Below are 23,845 nucleotides of genomic sequence, written 5' to 3'. Positions count from 1 at the left end.
GTCAATCTCTGCTAGTAATCATGAATATTGAACAATTTTATCAAAAACTTAGAGACCAAAGAAATGCCTGTTAAAATATTCTCCTTCCTGTCATTGAGAACTATGCATTGACATCCTGGGTCATTTTAAGCCTCTGGAGAGATTGTAAAGATCCTTTCAGAGTGCTGGTATGAAATTAGTGGAAAACAGAACAAAAGCCAACTTTAGAAGCAACAAGAAATTATATACCATATATACATCATAGCAAATACTTTATATTTGAGAATCTTTACAGCTTACATTTCCATTCCATTATTACAAGAGATGAAAAACAAAAAATTGCAAGTAGCATGCAAATTATAAATACAGCCTTCCCTACTAACCAAATTCTTTCTTTCCAGTGTTACTTCCCAATTTATGCAGGAAACTGCCTGCAAAGCTGAAACTGATTAGAAAATTCTTTATAGTTTAAAATATTTCTCATTTTAGGAGAAACCAAATACCCAACCATCAAAATTAAAAATAAACTGAATTGTCACAGTCCATTACAGTTATTGTTACTAGATCCACTTCATTTGCAGGTGTCCAAAATAGAAAACAAATAATTCTTTATCTTCAAATTCATTTGTTCTTAAAATGCTACTTAAAACTTTGGTGGTTTTCCTGTAACATAGAAGAAAAAGTTACAGTTTTTACTACTTAGTTTATCAAACCAAATACTGTGATTCTATTAAGTGTTTACAGATCTTAAATGCATGTTACTATACAAAGTATTAAAGTAACTGGAATTTGTCAAAACAGTTCTATGTTTAAAAAAATATGTAATTCATTTTTAAATATATTAGATCGTATTCCAAACCTATTCTGTTTTTGTGGTACCTGGCTTGTTCAAAATAATGTGTCTGTCTAAATTTTATTTACAAAATAAAATATTAGAGATGAAATAGGTGTGCAAATGAAAAAAATGACCATATTTTATATAGCATTCAAGTTTAGATTTATTCATACATATGCCTACGATTTTTTTTCTGAACAGGTGGGATAATTTGAACATTAAGAACATTTCTCATGATAAAATATTCCTGTGTGCAAGGTATTATGAAAAAAACTTAAATTTTTGACTGAACTGACTATAGTTCTACAAGTTTGGAATTTTAAAAAGAGGCTTTGTATTCCAAATGGTTGGAAAGCACAGGAGAGGTTATATTTCCCATATGAGCCATTCTCAGCATACTTATATTTTGAGTTCATCTCAATAGAATATTTTTACCCATATAAAAAAGATTGTGAAAACTTTGAAGTCAACCTCATCTGCAATCACAAAACTAAGGTTTCAAGGTTAACTGACTTAAGTTTGAACAGTGTACTAATGCACAAGGTGAAGCTACAATTTGAACTCAAGTCTGATACCAACACTCCTGTCGTTTCCAATCAATGTGCTGAAAGATAGGTGTATTTAATTTATTTTGATGAAATCTGATGCAGTGACACAAATATAAGACACTAAGAACAGCAAAAACACACTGAAGAATAAGTGGGGTGACTTGTTTTACTATATAAAAAGATAAAGAGTAAGGGCCTAGAAACACACCACACATATATTGCCACAAGGGTAGCAGAGGGCTGTTCTTTGAGTAAATATTGCTAGGATGACTGGATATCCATGTAGAAAAAAATAAAACTTGACCCCTACTTTACATCATAAAGTAAGATCAACTGCAGATGGATTACTTAAAAATAATAGAATTTTTAGGCTCCTTATCTTTCAATGCAAAAAATATTTCTTAAAATATAATTCCATTCTATTTCTTGGGCAGAGTGGTAATTACTTACAGTAATTAGTTATACATGTAATGAAAATTTAGAACGGGAAATTAGAGAATCGATTCCATTTACTATAGCACCAAGAACCATAAGACACCTTGGAATAAATATAACCAAGAGGTAAAGGACCTGGATTCAGCGAACTACAGAACACTCATGAAAGAAATTAAAGAAGACACCAAAAGATGTAAAAGCATTCCATGCTCATGGATCAGAAGAATAAACATTGTTAAAATGTCTATACTGCCCAGCACAATCTATACTTTCAATGCCATCCCGATCAAAATTCTACCAGCATTTTTCAAAGTCCTAGAATGAACAATCCTAAAATTTGTATGGAACCAGAAAAGACACTGAACTGCTAAGGAAATGTTGAAAAAGAAAAACAAAGCTGGGATTATATTATACATTTGGGATTTATGGGCTTTTCTGAATTATATTCCACAATAAAATTAAAAATCTAGGGAAAGAATCCAGTGAAAATACTAAAGACAAATATTTTAGAATTAATATAAAATTAGGAAACTACTTACTGGTTTTTGAAGTACAATGGGATGATCAGGCAGAAAGTCTGGTTTTTTTCTGCAGATGGAAACGCTTGAGAGCTTCAACAGGAAATCTCTGCTGTATTTAATTCTCTCTGTAGATATTAAACATCAGATATAATTTTATAAAATAACTCTCCCAGAACACTTTTTGGCTCACTGTTTTCTGAATGTCCCTTAATAATCCATTATTTTATAAAATGATGAGTAGTTTCTATGCAAAAGAGAAGAGAAGCAAAAAATTTTGACAAGTAGCTACTGCTTCCTTTTTTTCCTTTTACATGGAAAGGAAGCCAAGTAACTAAGGAAAAATGGGAGAAAGAGAAACGTTTCAGAAAATCAGTAATGGATGCATGGTTTCTTTCATCTGGTTATTCATATCTAGTGAAGGGATCTTAAAAAGTTTAATGGCAGTAATATGTGTTGGGCAATTCTGATCCTGCCAAAATAGAACCCCAATAAGCCTGTCTAGTCTTCATGTTAACTTACTTAAAATGTAATACAATCAAAATAAATTCAAGAAAAATTTATTGTATATCTACACATCAGAGATGTGCTAGGTAATGGTGAAAAAGATCCAAGATAGGGTCCCTATCTTTAAAGGAGAATAAAAACAATGCTTCAGGGGCACCTGGGTGGCTCAGTGGATTAAGCCGCTGCCTTCGGCTCAGGTCATGATCTCAGGGTCCTGGGATCGAGTCCCGCATCGGGCTCTCTGCTCAGCAGGGTGCCTGCTTCCCTCTCTCTCTCTCTCTCTCTGCCTGCCTCTCCGTCTACTTGTGATCTCTCTCTGTCAAATAAATAAATAAAATCTTTAAAAAAAAAAAATGCTTCAAATATCTGCATATTTCTCATCAGAAACTATCACCATAAAAGATCACTTGCTGAGCCAGAAACAGCAGAGCAGTATCTTTAAAGTGCTAATAGAAAAGAACGGACGAATTAGAGTTCCATACTGTGAAACAACAACAACAAAAAAATCTACTGGTCTCCATCCCTGGTTCCTTACACAAAGCTCTTAAAACCCTTGTAATTTTGTTAAATGATAAGAATACTTGGAGCATAAGTCTTTTGTTCTAGTATTTGGTTTTTTACCCTACTTCCTGACATATAGCTCTTAAATCCCTTGGATTTTCCTGGGTGAAAGAAATGCCCTTCGTTCTAATGAGGTGACTTCTGGTGGCCTTCTGGACAGAGGCTGGTCAACAGAAAGATCAAGCCATGATTAGAAGCTTGAGACTTTCAGTCCCACCTCCAACTCTTCCTAGAAGGCGAAGGGCTGGAGACTGAGTTAATGATTAATCATGCCACATGATGATGCCTCCATAAAAATCCCCAAAGTATGGGATATGGAGAGTGTCTGGGTTGAGGAACACATCCATGTACCCAGAGGGTGGCACACTCCAATTCCACAGGGATAGAAGCTCCAGCACATGGGACCCTTCTAGACCTCACCCCTACATATCTCTTCCTTCATCTGTATCCTTTATCATATCTTTTATTATATAATAAACTGGTTAAGTGTTTTCCCTAAGTTCTGTGAGCTGTTCTAGCAAATGATCAAATCCAAGAAGGGAGACTTAACCTCTAATTTAGAAGTTTTGAGTAATCTGGGGACCTACTACTTACAACTGTCATCTGAAGTGGAGGGTAGTTGTGTGAAACTGAAACATGTGAGATTAAAAGACATTTTCAGAAAAGAAAGAAAACTAAAAATGTGTAACTACTAGAGTTAGTCTACAAGAAATGCTAAAGGAAGTTTCTCAGGTTGAAAGGCAGTGATACTACACAGAAACCTTAATACTCAGAAATGAAGAATAAAAGAAGGGTAAATAGCTAAATAAATATAATGGTCTTTTTCCCCCTCTAAATTTTATGTGTGTGGATATTGAAAGCAAAACTTATGACACTGTCTAGTGGAGATATGATACAATAACAGCAAAAAGGTCAGGGCAATGGAGTGGAGGGAAGAAACCTACACATGGTTGCAAGGTTTTACCATCGCCATTCTGCATGTAGTAGTATAATATTAACAAGTACACTGAGATATTATAATCCCTAAACAAACAACTTAAAAATACAAGAAAATATAGCTAAAAATCTGATATAATCAAATACCAAAAAAAAATTCAAAAATACCCAAAAGAAAGCAGAAAAAGGAAAAAAGGGAAAAACAGGACAAACAGAAAATAAATAATGAAAGGCCTTAATCCAACTATATCACCTTAAATGTTAATGGTCTAAACAAGGTGTCAACAAACTTTTTTCTGTAAAAGGCCTAACAGTAAATATTTGAGAGTTTTGGGACATAAAGTCTCTGTCACAACTGCTCAGTATAATAGTGCAAAAGCAGCTACAGAAAAGCATGTGGCTGTGTTCCAATAAAATTTAATTTCCAAAACAGGGATTTGAACTAAGGAACATGGTTTGCTCTTAGGTTAAACACTGTGATTAAAGGCCATAAACTGACACAATGGATTAAAAAAAGAAAACCTTACTATTATATGCTGCCTATAAGACATACATGGTTGAAAGTAAATGGATATAAAAATATATACCATGCAAAAAGTAGGAATAAGAAAGCAGGAATAGCTATCTTAATATCAGCTAAAGAGAGAATTATTGATGTGCTGTGCCAAATGACAAAGTTTCAAAATACATAAAGGAAAAATGACAAAAGAAATAGACAATTCCACAAAAATGTCAAGTAATACAAAATTATCTCCTCAGCGCTTTATAGAACTAGACAAAAAAAATCAGAAAATACTAAGATCTGCACAATATCAATCACCTTGATTTAACTAACAGTTACAGAAACTATATCAACAACTGCAAAATACAGATTATTTTCAAGTAGACATGATACAATCACCAAGACAACCGTGTGCTGGGCTATAAAACAAGTCTCAATGAATTTAAGGGGCTTAAAAAAAAAACTCAAAATCAAACAAGAAGACATTACAAATAATACCATACAAGAAATCATACATAAGAGAACTCTATGAATAATTATCCATCAAACAAGTTTGCCAGCCAGTAAGAAATGGACAAATTCCTAGAAATATAGAAGCTATCAAAACTGAATCACAAAGAAGAGAAAATGTGAACAAATTATTAGTAAGGAGATTGTATCAGTAATCAAAAACCTCCCAACAAACAAAAATCCAGGACCAGATGAATTCTACCAAACATTCAAAGAAGAATTAATACCAATCCTTCTGAAACTCTTCCAAACTCTTCTAAACTCATGAGACCAGCATTACCCTGATACATGCTTTTCTCAAAGGATCCCACAAAAAAATTCAGGCCTTGATTAACATGGATGCAAAAATCGTCAACAAAATATCAGCAAACAAAATTCAACCATACATATAAAAGATCATAGTGGAAACATACAGAAAAACATCCCTCAACATAATAAAACCCAAGGAGGATAAACCCACAGTTAAAAGCATACCCAATGGTGGGGGCACCTGGGTGGCTCAGTGGGTTAAGCCACTGCCTTCAGCTCGGGTCATGATCTCAGGATCCTGGGATCGAGCCCCGCATCGGGCTCTCTGCTCAGCCGGGAGCCTGCTTTCCCCTCTCTCTCTGCCTGCCTCTCTGCCTACTTGTGATCTCTCTCTCTCTCCCCGTCAAATAAATAAATAAATAAATCTTTAAAAAAAAAAAAAAAAAAAAGCATACCCAATGGTGAAAGTTGGAATCTTTTTCTCTAAGATCAGGAACAAGATAAGGATGTCCACTCTTCTCACTTTTATCCAGCATTGTACTGGAAGTCATAGCCACAATGATCAGATAAGAAATACAAGGCATCCAAATTGGTAAGAAATATGTTAAACTGTCACTGTTTGCAGACTGCATGATACTTTATATGGAAAACCCTAAAGACTCCCTAAAAAAACCTATTAGAAAAAGTGAATTCAATAAGATGCAGAATACAATTATAACACAGAAATCTAGGGAGCCTGCCTCCTCCTCTTCTCTCTCTCTGCCTGCCTCTCTGCCTACTTGTGATCTGTCAAATACATAAAAATCTTTAAGAACCTTGAAAAAAATACAGAAATCTATTATGTTTCCATACACTAATTACAAATTATCACAAAGAGAAATTAGGAAAACAAGCCCATTTACAACTGCATTAGAAAAATAAAATAGGAATAAATGTAGCCACACAGGTTAAAAAACAACAAAACCTATACTCTAAAAAAACTATAGCACACTGATGAGAGAAACTGAAGATGACACAAATAAACAGAAAGATATTCCATGCTCACAGACTGGAAGAACTGATATTGTTAAAATGTTCATATTACCTAAAGCAATTTACAGATTTAATGCAATTCCTACGAAAATACTAATTGCATTTTTCACAGAGCTAGAACCAAAAAATCCTAAAACGTGTGGAACCAAAAAAGACCATGAGCAGCTAAATCTATCTTGAGACAGAACAAAAACTAAAGGTATCACACTCCAATTTCAAACTATACTACACAAAGCTATGAAACTATTATGGTATCTGCTCCAAAAAAAAGACCTACAGATCAAATGGAACAGAACAGGGAACTCAGAAACAAACCCACACTTATATGGTCAATTAATTTATGATAAAGAGTCAAGAATACACAATGGGGAAAAGACAGTATCTTGAAGGGGGGCCTGAGTGGTTCAGTCAGTTAAGCCTCTGCCTTTGGTTCAAGATTGAGCACTGGCAGGCTCCCCAATCAGTAGGGAGTCTCCTCCTCCCCTTCCTTCTCCCTCTGCGGCACCCCGTACCCCACATGTGTGCTCTGGTGCATTCTCTCTCAAATAAATAAAATCTTAAAAAAAAAAAAAAAAAGGTCCCTTCAATATGGTGTTGAGAAAACTGCCCAGCAATATACAAAAGAATGAAACATGACTGCTTTCTTACACCATACACAAAAATAAACTCAAAATGTATGTAAGAGCTAAAAGTAAGACTTAAAACCACAAATCTCCTAAAATAAAATAAAAGGTAATAATCTCTTGGACCTCAGTCTCAGCAATATTTTTTTAGATCTGTCTCATTAAGCAAGGGAAACAAAAGCAAAAATAAACAATTGGGACTACATCAAATTAAAAAGCTTTTAGAAGGCAAAAAGAAACCAACAAAATTAAAACACAACTTATTGAATAGGAGAATATATTTGCAAATGATACAACTAATGAGGTTAATATCTAAAATATACAAAGAACTCTACAACTCAACACTGAAATAAATCCAATTAAAAATGAGCAGAGAACCTGAATAGACATTTTTCCAAAGACTTACAGATGCAAAAAGACACATGAAATTATGCTCAACATTTAAGCGTCACAGGAATATAAATCATAACCACAATGAGCTATCATTTCACTTCACACCAGTCTGAATAGCTGGTATATCAAAAAGACAAAAAATAACAAACATTTACAAGCATATGGAGAAAAGGAAACTCATGCAATTTGTGAGAATGTAAACTGGTACAGCCACTATGAAACACAGTATTGAAGATTCTTCAGAAAATTAAAAATAGAAATATAAAATCCAGGCAATTCCACTTCTGGGTGTTTACCCAAAAAAAAACAAAAACAGTATTTCAAAAATATATATGTACCCCACGTTCACTGCAGCATTATTTACAATAGCCAAGATATGGAAGCAACCTGTTTACTGATTTGGGAATGGGTAAAGAAAGTGTGGTGTGTATATATATACACAATAAAATATTTATTACTCAATCATAAAAAAGAATGAAATCTTGCCATTTGTGACAATATGGATGAACTTAGTATTAAGTGGAATCAAATATGTCAAATGGAGAAAGACAAATACGGCACAAACTCACTTACATGAAAAAAAAGTGTTACAGGTCACTGAACGGATTGGAGTCTGCCAGAGTCAGGGGTGGAACATATGCAAAGTGGGGATGGAGGTCAAAAGGTATAAATTTCCGGTTATAAAATAAATAAGTCATGGGGATAATATGCACAATGGTGACTATAGTTAATAATATTGTACGATACATATGAAAGTTGCCAAGAGAGTACAACATGAGAAAAAAATCTGGAACTATGTATGGTGACAGATGTTAAGTAGACTTATTGAGATGGTCATTTCCCAAAATATACAAATTTTTGGATCTTTATGTTGTACACCTCAAACTAATATAATGTATATGTCAACTGTATTTCAATAAAACAATACTAAAGGAATAAACTAAAGAGACTTGAAATCATACAAACTATATTCTCTGATAACAAAATTATGAAATCTATAATAAATCCAGAAAAACTTCAAGTATCTTAGAAATTAAATAGCATACTTTAAAATAATTCACAAGTCAAAGGTAAAATAATGAAATTAAAAATATTTTAAAGCAAATGACACTATAACATCAAAATTTGTGGATTATATCTAAAGCAATGCTCCAATAGAAATGTATAAATTCTTAAGAAAATATCTAAAACAAATGACCTAAAAATCCATTTTAAAATGCCAGAAAAAGAAGAATAAAACCATAAGTATAGAAAGAAATTTGTAAGTAGATACCACCAAAATAGAAAACATGTAAAATAAAAATGCCAAAAAAGCTGGTTCTTTGAAAAAGAGAAATGAATTTGACAATCTGAGACTAGATTCACTGATGCAGAAAAGAACACACAAAAAAAATGCCGAGGATCAAAAATGGGTTGTCCAGGGGCACCTTGGTGGCACAGTTAAGTGTCCTTCTCTTGGTTTCGGCTCAAGTCACAATCTCAAGGACATGGGATCAAGCCTCATGTCCAGCTCTGCTTAAGATTCTCTCTGCCCTCTCCCTCTCTCCCTCTTTCCGCACCACCCCCACCTTTCTCCCTCTCTAAAATACGTAATTTTTTAAAAAAGGGGTTGACCTCAAATTGTACAGATATTAAATAGAGAATAGGAGATATTATTCAAGCCAACATTTGACACCTTGGATAAAAAGGATATACTCTTAAGTTTTTGTGTGGACACATTTTTTTTTTTCATTTCTCTTTGGTAGAAAACCGGTAGTGAAACTTCTGGGTTTATAGTACTTTGGAAATCAGTACCTCTTAGAATTGCTATAACTAAAAAATCATATGAACTGTCAATACCAAGTGTTAGCAAGGACTAAGAGCATCTAGAATTTCCAGATATTTCTGGTGTTAGTCACCTGGGAAAAATGTGTCATGAAATTAGGCATATATATTTACCATGTTACCTAGGAATCCCATTTCTACCAGAGAGAATGAAAATGTATGTCCATACAGAAAAATTTTAAAGGAATGTTCATAGGAACATTATTCATGCTTTCCAAAACTGAAAACAACAAAAATGTCCATCAACAGGAAATAGATCAACAAAATGTGGTATATCCATACAATGAACTTACTCAACAATAAAAACGAAGGAACTACTGATAAGTGCTACAACATAGATGAGCCTGAAAAACATTATGTTAAGTGAAAGAAGCCCTATGTAAAAGATTTATTGTATGATTATATTTACATGAAATGTCCAGAAAAGCAAATCAATAGAGAAAGATTAATATTAGTTGCCTGGGAATGGGTGCTGACTGTAAATGTAGACAGGATGCTTTTCGTGGTGATAAGGATGTTCTAAAACCATACTGTTCAAATGGTCACACAACTCTGCAAATTTACTCAAAAAGACAATAAAGTATATAGTATAGTTAAAATGGTGTATTTTACAGTATGTAAATTATTCCTCAGTAAAGATCTTTTGTTTGGATTTTTGTTTTTGCTTTGTTTCAGATTTATTTATTTATTTTAGCGGCGGGAGGAACAGAGAGAGAAGGGAGAGAATATTAAGCAGATTCCACACTGAGCAGGGAGCCCAACATAGGGCTCAATCTCAAGACCCTAAGATCATGACCTGAGCTGAAATCAAGAGTGAGATGTTTAATCAACTGTGCCACCCAGGTGCCCCAATAAAGATCTTTTAAAAAGGAATAGGCACTGCAGGCTAAGGATTCTGAACTTAGAGAATGAAAAAGAGAGGGACAGACTGGGCAGCTCTTGCTGCTGTAGTGCCACATATAAAAGCTGAATAAGAATTTTCCAGTGATGGAAATTACTTGTAGCTTTTAAAAGAATTAGTGGCTAACACTCAATTCCAAGTTGTTCTCTGGACTGTGCTGCCAGATAAAGAAATTGGGGAAAGCTATTAGGAAGCAAAACCAAAACAATGAGAAGATGGAAAATAAGAAAATTACAGAATCAAGTAGACTAATATCACTAGTATCTGACTATAACAGGCATTTCAGGAAGAAAATAGAGAAGAGAGAGATGAGAAAATTATCAAAGAAATATCCACAAAATTCCTCATCAGAAAAACCAAAGTGCACCAACTGCCCAGGGGGTGAAAAATGAAGTTGAAAAAAACCTACACAAAGATACATTAGGAAATTTTAAAAAGCAAAGATAAACACACAATCAAAATAAATCCAAAGCCAGTAACAGCAAAAACAAAAAGCAAACCAAAACAAGGCCATTTATAAGTACTAGAAACCTGAATGGCACTGAACTAAAATTAGAATTAGATTTAGATTTAAAATTAGATTTTAAAATTAAAATTAGAATTAGAATTAGAATTAAAAACCAATTAATATAGCCTGCTGGAAAATGAAGCAAAATGCCTTAAAATTTTAGAATGAAAATAATTTCAACCTGGAATTTTGTTAATCAAATATTTATATTTATATTTATATTTATATTTAATCCATAAAATGAAAACTCAGCGAGTTCTGTATGAATGTGAGGTCCCAAAGTAAAGTCTCCTGAGGTTGAAGACTCACTCCCTGCCTTAGGAAGGTTTCACTCAGCAAGTTTTGATAATACTACCAAGCAGAATTCTGCAATTCTCCTCTTCCTCCTCCTCCATAGCTTTACTGAAGTATAATTCACATACTGTAAAATTCATTCCTTTGGAGTGTGCAACTAAATGATTTTTAGTATATTTACAGAGCTGGGAAATCACTGCTGCCACAGTCTATTTTTAGAGTATTTATATCAACTACCATCTGATACCTCATTCCCGTTTGCAATCACTCTTCACTCCTAATCCCATCTAAGCAATCATTACTTACTTTCTATGGATTTGCCTTTTCTAGATATTTTATATAAATGGAATCATACAATATCCAACCTTTTGTGTCTGGCTTTAGAAGTTCATTCTACCTAGAATTTTCTATCTAACCAAAATATTCTACCTAGAATTTTCTATCTAACCAAAATATCCTACCTAGAATTTTCTATCTAACCAAAATATCAATCAAGTATGTAATTACATTTTCAAATACACAACTTCAAAGAATTCACAAACCAATACTCTTTTTTTGATGCTCCTGGAAAATGCACTGAGCAAAATGAGGAGGTAAATCAAAAAAGAAGAAAACAGGAGTCAAGATTGAAACAAGAGAGTAAGTTAGCAAAAGTACCCAAGAAAGAAACCCTGAAAGTTTCTCTCCACCAGAGTAAGTTAGCAAAAGTACCCAAGAAAGAAACCCTGAAAGTTTATCTCTCCACCAGAGCAACAAACTGTCAAAAACCTCTAGAACCAACTTCTGAATTCTGGAATCAAAAGCTTACAAAACCAGAGGAATGCCTTAGTAAAGAAAAGAACAGCTAAATTTGCTACAGAATTCTGTGGCATTTTAACTTGCCTGAAAACATCTCCACAATCCAGCTTGGCAATGGCTTTGAAAACAGCTGCTCTCATTCCTGGTACAGGTTCCCAGTACTGGAGAGAACAGTAAGTAGTGCAAATCATATTCTGAGAGAACTGCAAATCATATTCTGAGAGAACTGCAGTTGTTCATTTTGACCTATCTGGTGGCTCCCTAAAGAACCATCTCAAAGGATTTGCTTTTAACTCACCTAAGAACTCTCCAGGGCCTAAGGCTGCTATCTGAATCCATTTGTCGAAACACATATAGGGAAATGTATTAGCCAATTCCATCTGAGAGAAGGGATAACAAAGCAAACAATAGGAAAACCCAAAAAGTTTAGGAATAAAGATTAGGGTAAAACACGCTTTGGGGCACAGAAAGACTCAGATGTTCCTAGAAATCTAGAAGGCTACATGCAATGTAAAGGCTAGGCTCATGCTCATAGAGAGACTTGAGAAGGTCCTAAGCAGTCACCTCTAGCTGACCTTCCAGTTTCTCAGGAGCAAGAAGTCAAAAAATAGCTGTAAATTGCCTGATCAAGTATTTACTAAAGGCACAGCCCAACACACATATGAAAGCCATATGCAAAGATGAGGGGGTTCTTTTTCCTTGTATGTTTTTTGGTTCTAGATATTGAAGGAATTCTCTGCCAAATCACCAGGTGACCGTGCTGATATCACAATGGAGATTTGAGTGGACACATATAACAAACATAGACTTTACATTAGTTCACAAAAGTCACTAGATAACCAACAAAAATTACAACAAGGAACAACAACAGACCCTTAAAAAGGGAGAAAATTTCATTCCAGAGTTAATACATTATACTCAAAATACTCAGTTTCCAAAAACAACAAAACACAATGCATGCAGTGAATGAAGAATGTATAGTCCATACAAAGGAAGAAAAGAAATTAATAGAAACTTTCTCTGAGTATACAGAGATATTGGATTTACTAGAGAAAGACTTTAAACTATTTTAAGTATGCTCAAAAAACCAAAGGAAACCTGATAAGAAAGTGTCTTGCCAAATAGAAAATATCAGTAAAGAAACAAAAATTATAAAAAGAAACCAAAACAAATTCTGGGGAAAAAAGTACAATAACCAAAGTGAAAATCACTAGAATGGTTCAATAGCAGATATGAGCAGGCAGAAGAAAGAGTGAGCAAATATAAAGTCAACTGACATTACCCAGTCTGAGAAGTAGAAAGAGAAAAAAAAAAGAAGAAGAAGTGGACCTTAAGATATTTGTGGGAGCACAGCGAAAATACCAACAAATGCATAATGGGAGTCATAGGAGGAGAGGTTGAGAGAGAAAGGACAAAAAATATTTTAAGAAATAATGTCAGAGGGGCGCCTGGGTGGCTCAGTGGGTTAAAGCCTCTGCCTTCAGCTCAGGTCATGATCCCCCGGTCATGGGATCCAGCCCCGCATGGGGCTCTCTGCTCGGCGGGGAGCCTGCTTCCCCCTCTCTCTCTGCCTGCCTCTCTGCCTACTTGTGATCTCTGTCTGTCAAATAAATAAATAAAATCTTAAAAAATAAATAAATAAAAGAAATAATGTCAGAAAACTCCCTAAATTTGGTGAAATGCATACACTGACACAACCAAGAAGCTCAATGAACTACAAATTGAATACACTCAAAGAGGTTCACACTGATAAGCATTATAAGCAAACTGTTATAAGACAATCCTTGCCTTAGAAAAAGTGCTAAAGGGAATCCTTTAAGCTAAAATAAGAAAGTACAAAGTAACTAGAATCCACATTGAGAAGTAAACACCAGTAAACCTAACTACAATGGCAAGTTAAAAAGTAGTATCAATGAATTTTTTGGATGTAACTCCTATTTATTTCTATATGACTTGAAAGACAAATACATAAAATTGCAGAATTATAAATCTAGATTAATAGATTACACAACATTTGAAGATGGAATTTGTGACAATGGCATTATAAGATGAGATGACACTACGTGGGGAAATTTTTGTATAATATTGAAACTAAATTGATATAATTCACACTAGATTGTTATAAATTAAATAATTCCCCAGTGCAACTACTAGGAAAATAACTTCAAAATATATAATAAGGGATATGAAAAGGAAATAAAAATGATATGAGAATTTATTAAACACAAAAGAAGGTATTAATGGAGGAAATGAAAAAAAAGATACAAGACTTATAGAAGACAAATAGCAAAATGGGTGGAGTTACTCCTTTATTATTAATTACAACTAAATGTCAGTCATAAACACTCCAATTAAAAGTCAGGGATTGGAGGAGTCAAGATGGCGGAGAAGTAGCAGGCTGAGACTACTTCAAGTAGCAGGAGATCAGCTAGATAGCTTATCTAAAGATTGCAAACACCTACAAATCCAATGGGAGATCGAAGAGAAGAAGAACAGCAATTCTAGAAACAGAAAATCAACCACTTTCTGAAAGGTAGGACCGGCGGAGAAGTGAATCCAAAGCGACGGGAAGATAGACCTCGGAGGGAGGGGCCGGCTCCCAGCAAGCGGGGGAGCAACGGAGCACAAAATCAGGACTTTTAAAAGTCTGTTCCGCTGAGGGACATCGCTCCAGAGGCTAAACTGGGGTGAAGCCCACGCGGGGTCAGCATGGCCTCAGGTCCCGCAGGGTCACAGAAGGATCGGGGGTGACTGAGTGTCCCAGAGCTTGCAGGTATTAGAACGGGGAAGCTGGCTACAGAGACAGAGCCAAGGAGAGAGCTCACAGCTCGGGGTTACCTTGAACCGGTCGCAGGCTCGGTGAGCTAGGAGCGCGGCCGGAGGCCAGGGAGACGGAAGTAAATGGGCGCTGTTCTCTTAGGGTGCACTGAGGAGTGGGGCCCCGAGCTCTCAGCTCCTCCGGGCCCGAGACTGGGAGGCCACCATCTTCATTCCCGTCCTCTGGAACTCTACGGAAAGCGCTCAGGGAACAAAAGCTCCCGAAAGCAAACCTGAGCGGATTACTCAGCCTGGCCCCTGGTAAGGGTGATGCAATTCCGCCTGGGACAAAGACACTTGAGAATCACTAAAACAGGCCCCTCCCCCAGAAGATCAACAAGAAATCCAGCCAGGACCAAGTTCACCTACCAAGGAGTGCAGTTTCAATACCAAGGAGAGCAGCGGAATTCCAGAGGAGGAGAAAGCAAAGCACGGAACTCATGGCTTTCTCCCCATGATTCTTTAGCCTTGCAGTTAATTTATTTTTTTTTCTTTTTCAATTTTTTTTCTCTCTTCTTCTGCTAATTTTTTTTTAACTTTTACCCTTTCCTTTTTTAACGTTTTTTAACTAGTTTATCTAATATATATATTCTTTTTTTCCTTTTAATATTTTTTCTTTATTGGTTTTCTTTTTTTAATTGTTTCTTTCTTTTCTTTTTTTTTCTTTTTTTTCTTTTTCTTCTTTCTGAACCTCTTTTTATCCCCTTTCTCACCCCTCACGATTTGGGATCTCTTCTGATTTGGCTAAAGCATATTTTCCTGGGGTTGTTGCCACCCTTTCAGTATTTCACTTGCTCCTTCATCTACTCTTATCTGGACAAAATGACAAGGCGGAAAAATTAACCACAAAAAAAAGAACAAGAGGCAGTACCAAAGGCTAGGGACCTAATCAATACAGACATTGGTAATATGTCAGATCTAGAGTTCAGAATGACGATTCTCAAGGTTCTAGCTGGGCTCGAAAAAGGCATGGAAGATATTAGAGAAACCCTCTCCGGAGAGATAAAAGCCCTTTCTGGAGAAATAAAAGAACTAAAATCTAACCAAGTTGAAATAAAAAAAAGCTATTAATGAGGTGCAATCAAAAATGGAGGCTCTCACTGCTAGGATAAATGAGGCAGAAGAAAGAATTAGTGATATAGAAGACCAAATGACAGACATTAAAGAAGCTGAGCAAAAGAGGGACAAACAGCTACTGGACCACGAGGGGAGAATTCGAGACATAAGTGACACCATAAGACGAAACAACATTAGAATAATTGGGATTCCAGAAGAAGAGGAAACAGAGAGGGGAGCAGAAGGTATATTGGGGGGAATTATTGGAGAGAATTTCCCCAATATGGCAAAGGGAACAAGCATCAAAATCCAGGAGGTTCAGAGAACCCCCCTCAAAATCAATAAGAATAGGTCCACACCCCGTCACCTAATAGTAAAATTTACAAGTCTTAGTGACAAAGAGAAGATCCTGAAAGCAGCCCGGGAAAAGAAGTCTGTAACATACAATGGTAAAAATATTAGATTGGCAGCAGACTTATCCACAGAGACCTGGCAGGCCAGAAAGAGCTGGCATGATATATTCAGAGTACTAAATGAGAAAAACATGCAGCCAAGAATACTATATCCAGCTAGGCTATCATTGAAAATAGAAGGAGAGATTAAAAGCTTCCAGGACAAACAAAAACTGAAAGAATTTGCAAATACCAAACCAGCTCTACAGGAAATATTGAAAGGGGTCCTCTAAGCAAAGAGAGACCCTAAAAGTAGTAGATCAGAAAGAAACAGAGACAATATACAATAACAGTCACCTTACAGGCAATACAATGGCACTAAATTCATATCTCTCAATACTTACCCTGAATGTTAATGGGCTAAATGCCACAATCAAAAGACACAGGGTATCAGAATGGATAAAAAAACAAAACCCATCTATATGTTGCCTACAAGAAACTCATCTTAAACCCGAAGACACCTCCAGATTTAAAGTGAGGGGGTGGAAAAGAATTTACCATGCTAATGGACATCAGAAGAAAGCAGGAGTGGCAATCCTTATATCAGATCAATTAGATTTTAAGCCAAAGACTATAATAAGAGATGAGGAAGGACACTATATCATACTCAAAGGAACTGTCCAACAAGAAGATCTAACAATTTTAAATATCTATGCCCCTAACGTGGGAGCAGCCAACTATATAAACCAATTAATAACAAAATCAAAGAAACACATCAACAATAATACAATAATAGTAGGGGACTTTAACACTCCCCTCACTGAAATGGACAGATCATCCAAGCAAAAGATCAACAAGGAAATAAAGGCTTTAAATTACACACTGGACCAAATAGCCATCATAGATATATTCAGAACATTCCATCCCAAAGCAACAGAATACACATTCTTCTCTAGTGCACATGGAACATTCTCCAGAATAGGTCACAAATCAGGTCTCAACTGGTACCAAAAGATTGGGATCATTCCCTGCATATTCTCAGACCACAATGCTCTGAAGCTAGAACACAATCACAAGAGGAAAGTTGGAAAAAACTCAAATACATGGAGGCTAAAGAGCATCCTACTAAAGAATGAATGGGTCAACCAGGAAATTAAAGAAGAATTGAAAAAATTCATGGAAACAAATGATAATGAAAACACAACGGTTCAAAATCTGTGGGACACAACAAAGGCAGTCCTGAGAGGAAAATATATAGCGGTACAAGCCTTTCTCAAGAAACAAGAAAGGTCTCAGGTACACAACCTAACCCTACACCTAAAGGAGCTGGAGAAAGAACAAGAAAGAAACCCTAAACCCAGCAGGAGAAGAGAAATCATAAAGATCAGAGCAGAAATCAATGAAACAGAAACCAAAAAAACAATAGAACAAATCAATGCAACTAGGAGCTGGTTCTTAGAAAGAATTAATAAGATTGATAAACCCCTGGCCAGACTTACCAAAAAGAAAAGAGAAAGGACCCAAAATAAGAAAATCATGAATGAGAGAGGACAGATCACAACTAACACCAAAGAAATACAGACAATTATAAGAACATACTATGAGCAACTCTACGCCAACAAATTTGACAATCTGGAAGAAATGGATGCATTCCTAGAGACATATAAACTACCACAACTGAACCAGGAAGAAATAGAAAACCTGAACAGACCCATAACCAGTAAGGAGATTGAAACAGTCATCAAAAACCTCCAAACAAACAAAAGCCCAGGGCCAGACGACTTCCCAGGGGAATTCTACCAAACACTTAAAGAAGAACTAATTCCTATTCTCCTGAAACTGTTCCAAAAAATAGAAATGGAAGGAAAACTTCCAAACTCATTTTATGAGGCCAGCATCACCTTGATCCCAAAACCAGACAAGGATCCCATCAAAAAAGAGAACTACAGGCCAATATCCTTGATGAACACAGATGCAAAAATTCTCGCCAAAATACTAGCCAATAGGATTCAACAGTACATTAAAAGGATTATTCACCACGACCAAGTGGGATTTATTCCAGGGCTGCAAGGTTGGTTCAACATCTGCAAATCAATCAATGTGATACAACACATTAATAAAAGAAAGAACAAGAACCATATGATACTCTCCATAGATGCTGAAAAAGCATTTGACAAAGTACAGTATCCCTTCCTGATCAAAACTCTTCAAAGTGTAGGGATAGAGGGCACATACCTCAATATTATCAAAGCCATCTATGAAAAACCCACCGCAAATATCATTCTCAATGGAGAAAAACGGAAAGCTTTTCCGCTAAGGTCAGGAACACGGCAGGGATGTCCGTTATCAACACTGCTATTCAACATAGTACTAGAAGTTCTAGCCTCAGCAATCAGACAACAACAACCAAAAAACTAAAGGCATCCAAATCGGCAAAGAAGAAATCAAACTATCACTCTTCGCAGATGATAGGATGCTATATGTGGAAAACCCAAAAGACTCCACTCCAAAACTGCTAGAACTTGTACAGGAATTCAGTAAAGTGTCAGGATATAAAATCAATGCACAGAATTCAGTTGCATTTCTCTACACCAACAACAAGACAGAAAAGAGAAATTAAGGAGTCAATCCATTTACAATTGCACCCAAAACTATAAGATACCTAGGAATAAACCTAACCAAAGAGGCAAAGAATCTATACTCAGAAAACTATAAAGTACTCATGAAAGAAATTGAGGAAGACACAAAGAAATGGAAAAATGTTCCATGCTCCTGGATTGGAAGAATAAATATTGTGAAAATGTCTATGCTACCTAAAGCAATCTACACATTTAATGCAATTCCTATCAAAGTACCATCCATTTTTTTCAAAGAAATGGAACAAATAATCCTAAAATTTATATGGAACCAGAAAAGACCTCGAATAGCCAAAGCAATATTGAAAAAGAAAGCCAAAGTTGGTGGCATCACAATTCCGGACTTCAAGCTCTATTACAAAGCTGTCATCATCAAGACAGCATGGTACTGGCACAAAAACAGACACATAGATCAATGGAACAGAATCCAGAGCCCAGAAATAGACCCTCAACTCTATGGTCAACTTATCTTTGACAAAGCAGGAAAGAATGTCCAATGGAAAAAAGACAGCCTCTTCAACAAATGGTGTTGGGAAAATTGGACAGCCACATGCAGAAAAATGAAATTGGACCATTTCCTTACACCACACACGAAAATAGACTCAAAATGGATGAAGGACCTCAATGTGAGAAAGGAATCCATCAAAATCCTTGAGGAGAACACAGGCAGCAACCTCTTCGACCTCAGCCGTAGGAACATTGTCAAAGGCAAGGGAAGCAAGGGCAAAAATGAACTATTGGGATTTCATCAAGATCAAAAGCTTTTGCACAGCAAAGGAAACAGTTAACAAAACCAAAAGACAACTGACAGAATGGGAGAAGATATTTGCAAACGACATATCGGATAAAGGGCTAGTGTCCAAAATCTATAAAGAACTTAGCAAAGAACAAATAATCCAATCAAGAAATGGGCAGAGGACATGAACAGACATTTCTGCAAAGAAGACATCCAGATGGCCAACAGACACATGAAAAAGTGCTCCACATCACTCGGCATCAGGGAAATACAAATCAAAACCACAATGAGATACCACCTCACACCAGTCAGAATGGCTAAAATTAACAAGTCAGGAAATGACAGATGCTGGCGAGGATGCGGAGAAAGGGGAACCCTCCTACACTGTTGGTGGGAATGCAAGCTGGTGCAACCACTCTGGAAAACAGCATGGAGGTTCCTCAAAATGTTGAAAATAGAACTACCCTATGACCCAGCAATTGCACTGCTGGGTATTTACCCTAAAGATACAAACGTAGTGATCCGAAGGGGCACGTGCACCCGAATGTTTATAGCAGCAATGTCTACAATAGCCAAACTATGGAAAGAACCTAGATGTCCATCAACAGACGAACGGATAAAGAAGATGTGGTATATATACACAATGGAATACTATGCAGCCATCAAAAGAAATGAAATCTTGCCATTTGCGATGACGTGGATGGAACTAGAGGGTATCATGCTTAGCGAAATAAGTCAATCGGAGAAAGACAACTATCATATGATCTCCCTGATATGAGGGAGAGGAGATGCAACATGGGGGGTTAAGGGGGTAGGAGAAGAGTAAATGAAACAAGTAGGGATTGGGAGGGAGACAAACCATAAGTGACTCTTAATCTCACAAAACAAACTGAGGGTTAATAGGGGGAGGGGGGTGGGGGGGTGGGATTATGGACATTGGGGAGGGTATGTGCTATGATGAGTGCTGTGAAGTGTGTAAACCTGGCAATTCACAGACCTGTACCCCTGGGGATAAAAATATATTATATGTTTATAAAAAATTCCTTTTGAAAGAAAAGGAGTCTTTTCTGCAGTAATGGAAAAGCGGATTCTAAAAATCACATGGAATTATAAGAAACCCCAAATAACCAAAACAACCTTAAAAATAACAAAGTTGAAGGCTCATAATTCCCAATTTCAAAACTTACTTTATAAAGCTATAGTAAGCAAAACAATGTGGTACTATTTATAGCACAAATAGATCAAGGAAACAAAATTGAAAGTCGAGGAATAAACACATACTCCTATGCTCAAATGATTTTCAACAAAGGTGCCAAGATCATCCAATGGAGGAAAAAACAGTCTAACAAATGGTGATGAGACAATTGGATATCCAAGGCAAAAAAAAAAAAAAAATTTAATTTGGGCTTATACTTAACACCATATACAAAAACTATTTTAAAATAGAAAAAAAAAAAGACCTAAATATAAGAGCTAAAACTATAAAACTCATAGGGGTAAATCTCCATGACTTGACATTTGGCAATGATTTCTTAGAAATGACATCAAAACCATGAGCAACAAAAGAAAAAAGAAACTAGACTTCATCAAATTTTTTAATTTGTACAGATACGTAAACTATCAAAAGTGAAAACTCTAGTGTAAGACAAAATATGTGTAAATAATATATCTGATAAGTATATATCTGATAAAAGCCTAGTATCATACATCTGATAAAGGTCTAATATATATATATCTCTCAAATACCTTATATACACCTACGTGTGTGTGTGTGTGTGTGTGTGTGTGTGTGTGTAGGGGAAGAAAAGAAGTGAGCATGTGGGCAGGGGGAGGGAATTGGCAGAGAGAAAACAGATGAAAGTCTAGTATCCAAAACTCATAACTCAATCACAAAAAGAACCCAATTAAAATATGATCAGGGACTTGGACAGACCTTTTTCCAAAGAAAAAAATGCAAATGGTTAATAAGCACATGAAAAGACTCTCAAAATCATTAGTCATTAGAGCAATATAAATCAAAATCACAATAAGACAGCACTTTACACCCACTGAAATGACCACAGTGAAAAGAGATCCTAGGGGTACCTGGGTGACTCAGTTAAGTGTCTGCCTTCGGCTCAGGTCATGATCCTAGGGTGTTGGGATGGAGCCCCACATGGGACTCCCTGCTTCAAAGGGAGTCTGCCTCTCTTTAACTTTCCAGCCCTCCCCATGCTCCTGATCTCATTCTCATGCTCATGCGCGCACGCTCGCACTCTTTCTCTCGCTTGCTTTCTGTCTCAAATAAAATCTTTTCTTAAAATTTTAAAACATAAAAATTTTTAAAGACCCTAACAAAGACATCAAGAAAATGGAACCCTCACAAATTGCTACGGGGAAGGTAAAATGGTATAGCCACTGTGGAAACCAGTTTGGCAGTTCCTCAAAAAATTAAACATAGAATTACCACATGACCTGGCAAGTCCACTCCCAGGTATATATCCAAGAAAAGTGAAAACAGGTGTTCAAACAAACACCTGTCCACAAGTATTCAAAGCAACATTATTCATAATAACTAAAAGTTTACAACCCAAATATCCATCAACTGAAAGTTAAACAAAATGTGACATATCAATATAAGAAAATATCATTTAGCCATGAAAAGGAATGGTGTACTGATAAAAGCTATACATGGATGAACCTTGAAAATCTTACGTTAAGTGAAAGAAGCCAGACAGAAAATGTCACATATAATATAACTCCATTAGAGATGTCTAGAATAAGTATATCCATTAAGACCAAAAGTAGATTAGGGTTTGTCAGTGGCTGGGCAAAGGGGAGAATGGAAAATGACTACTGAAGGGGTATGAGTTTCCTTCTGGGATTATAAAAATGTTCTAGAACTACATAGTGGTGATGTTTGTACAACTTAGTACTAAAAGCCACCAAATTACACATTTTAAAATGGTTTATATGGTGATTTATGGTTCAATTTAAAAAGGAGAAAGAAGAGGTGCCTAGGTGGCTCAGTTGGTAAGCAGTCAACTCTTTTTTTTTTTTTTTTAAGATTTTATTTATTTATTTGACAGACAGAGATCAAAAGTAGGCAGAGAGGCAGGCAAAGAGAGAGGAAAGGAAGAAGCTCCCTGCTGAGCAGAGAGCTCAATTCAGGGCTTGATCCCAGGACCCTGGGATTATCACCTGAACCGAAGGCAGGGGCTTATACCCACTGAGCTACCGAGGTGCCCCAAGAAGCCAACTCTTGATTTCAACTCAGGTCATGATCTCAGGGTACTAAGATTGAGCTCGCATGCTCTCTCTCTCTCTTAAATAAAAATAAAAATAAAAACAAAACAAAATAAAATAATAAAATAAAATAAAAATATATAAAAATTAAAAGAAGAAAGAAACCAAAGAATCGCAATGCGATATCCCAAGTGTAAAGTACATTCCAGGACAACAGTACTGAAGAGTAAACAGTCCATACTGGAACAGGATAATGGAGGATTCTGAAAGAAGTATCCTCAAGGGGAAAAAAATACCAACTGATATATTTGTGCATAAGAAAAATACTTACAAGTGTCACAGAGTTCTTGGAGCATTTAAAGGGAAAAGTTAATTAGCAGTTGCATAGAAAAACAATGCAAACATTACCTCCAAGAAAAATGATGGACTATATGAAATAGACATTCACCTCTTGGCTAAGCAACTATATTTATATAAAGAGTGATAATTCAGTTAAAACTGAAACTTGTGGGGCACCTGGGTGGCTCAGTGGGTTAAAGCCTCTGCCTTCAGCTCAGGTCATGATCCCAGGGTCCTGGGATCCAGCCCCGCATTGGTCTCTCTGCTCGGCAGGGAGCCTGCCTCCCCCTCTCTCTGTGCCTGCCTCTCTGCCTACTTGTGATTTCTGTCAAATAAATAAATAAAATCTTAAAAAAAAAAAAAAACTGAAACTTGTGAAATAACTATACGGTAGGGAGGGAAGATAGAATAGTGAAGAAGTGAGGGAACTGATGGGGAAGACCTAAATTCTTATTTTGCAAAATAGAATGCCAATATCAAAAAACAAAAAAAAAATTGGGAACAGCTTAAACATTTTATTTAGAAATATAGTTAAATACTAGAAGAAAAAGCTAATATTTTCATAACTTTTAAATTATATAGACTGACAAAAAATTGGAAACTAAATAAATAAATAATTTTTATTTTATTAAAAAGTAGTCAATGGAAAGAGACTACTGGTTATAACCAAGAGCAATTCTTCCCTTTTACT

General features: G+C 35.9%; 1 protein-coding gene across 1 annotated transcript in view; it reads right to left on the bottom strand.

Moving 5' to 3' along the window:
* Positions 1-618: 618 nt before the first annotated feature.
* LOC111146798 (chromosome unknown C8orf88 homolog) overlaps positions 619-23,845 on the bottom strand; it is a 35,705-nt gene continuing 12,478 nt past the window's right edge. The window contains exons 4-5 of the mRNA XM_022502482.1: positions 2,337-2,443; positions 619-642 (exon numbers count right to left, since the gene is read on the bottom strand). Of these exons, the coding sequence (XP_022358190.1) occupies positions 619-642; positions 2,337-2,443 (131 nt within the window). The remainder of the gene's footprint in view (positions 643-2,336; positions 2,444-23,845) is intronic.

The sequence above is a fragment of the Enhydra lutris genome, unplaced genomic scaffold (genome assembly GCF_002288905.1).
Source record: "Enhydra lutris kenyoni isolate GAN:26980312 unplaced genomic scaffold, ASM228890v2 scaffoldscaffold14, whole genome shotgun sequence".
In the NCBI taxonomy this organism is placed as follows: domain Eukaryota; kingdom Metazoa; phylum Chordata; class Mammalia; order Carnivora; family Mustelidae; genus Enhydra; species Enhydra lutris.
Note: the sequence above shows the minus strand (reverse complement) of the source record. Positions and strands in the feature narration are given on the sequence as shown.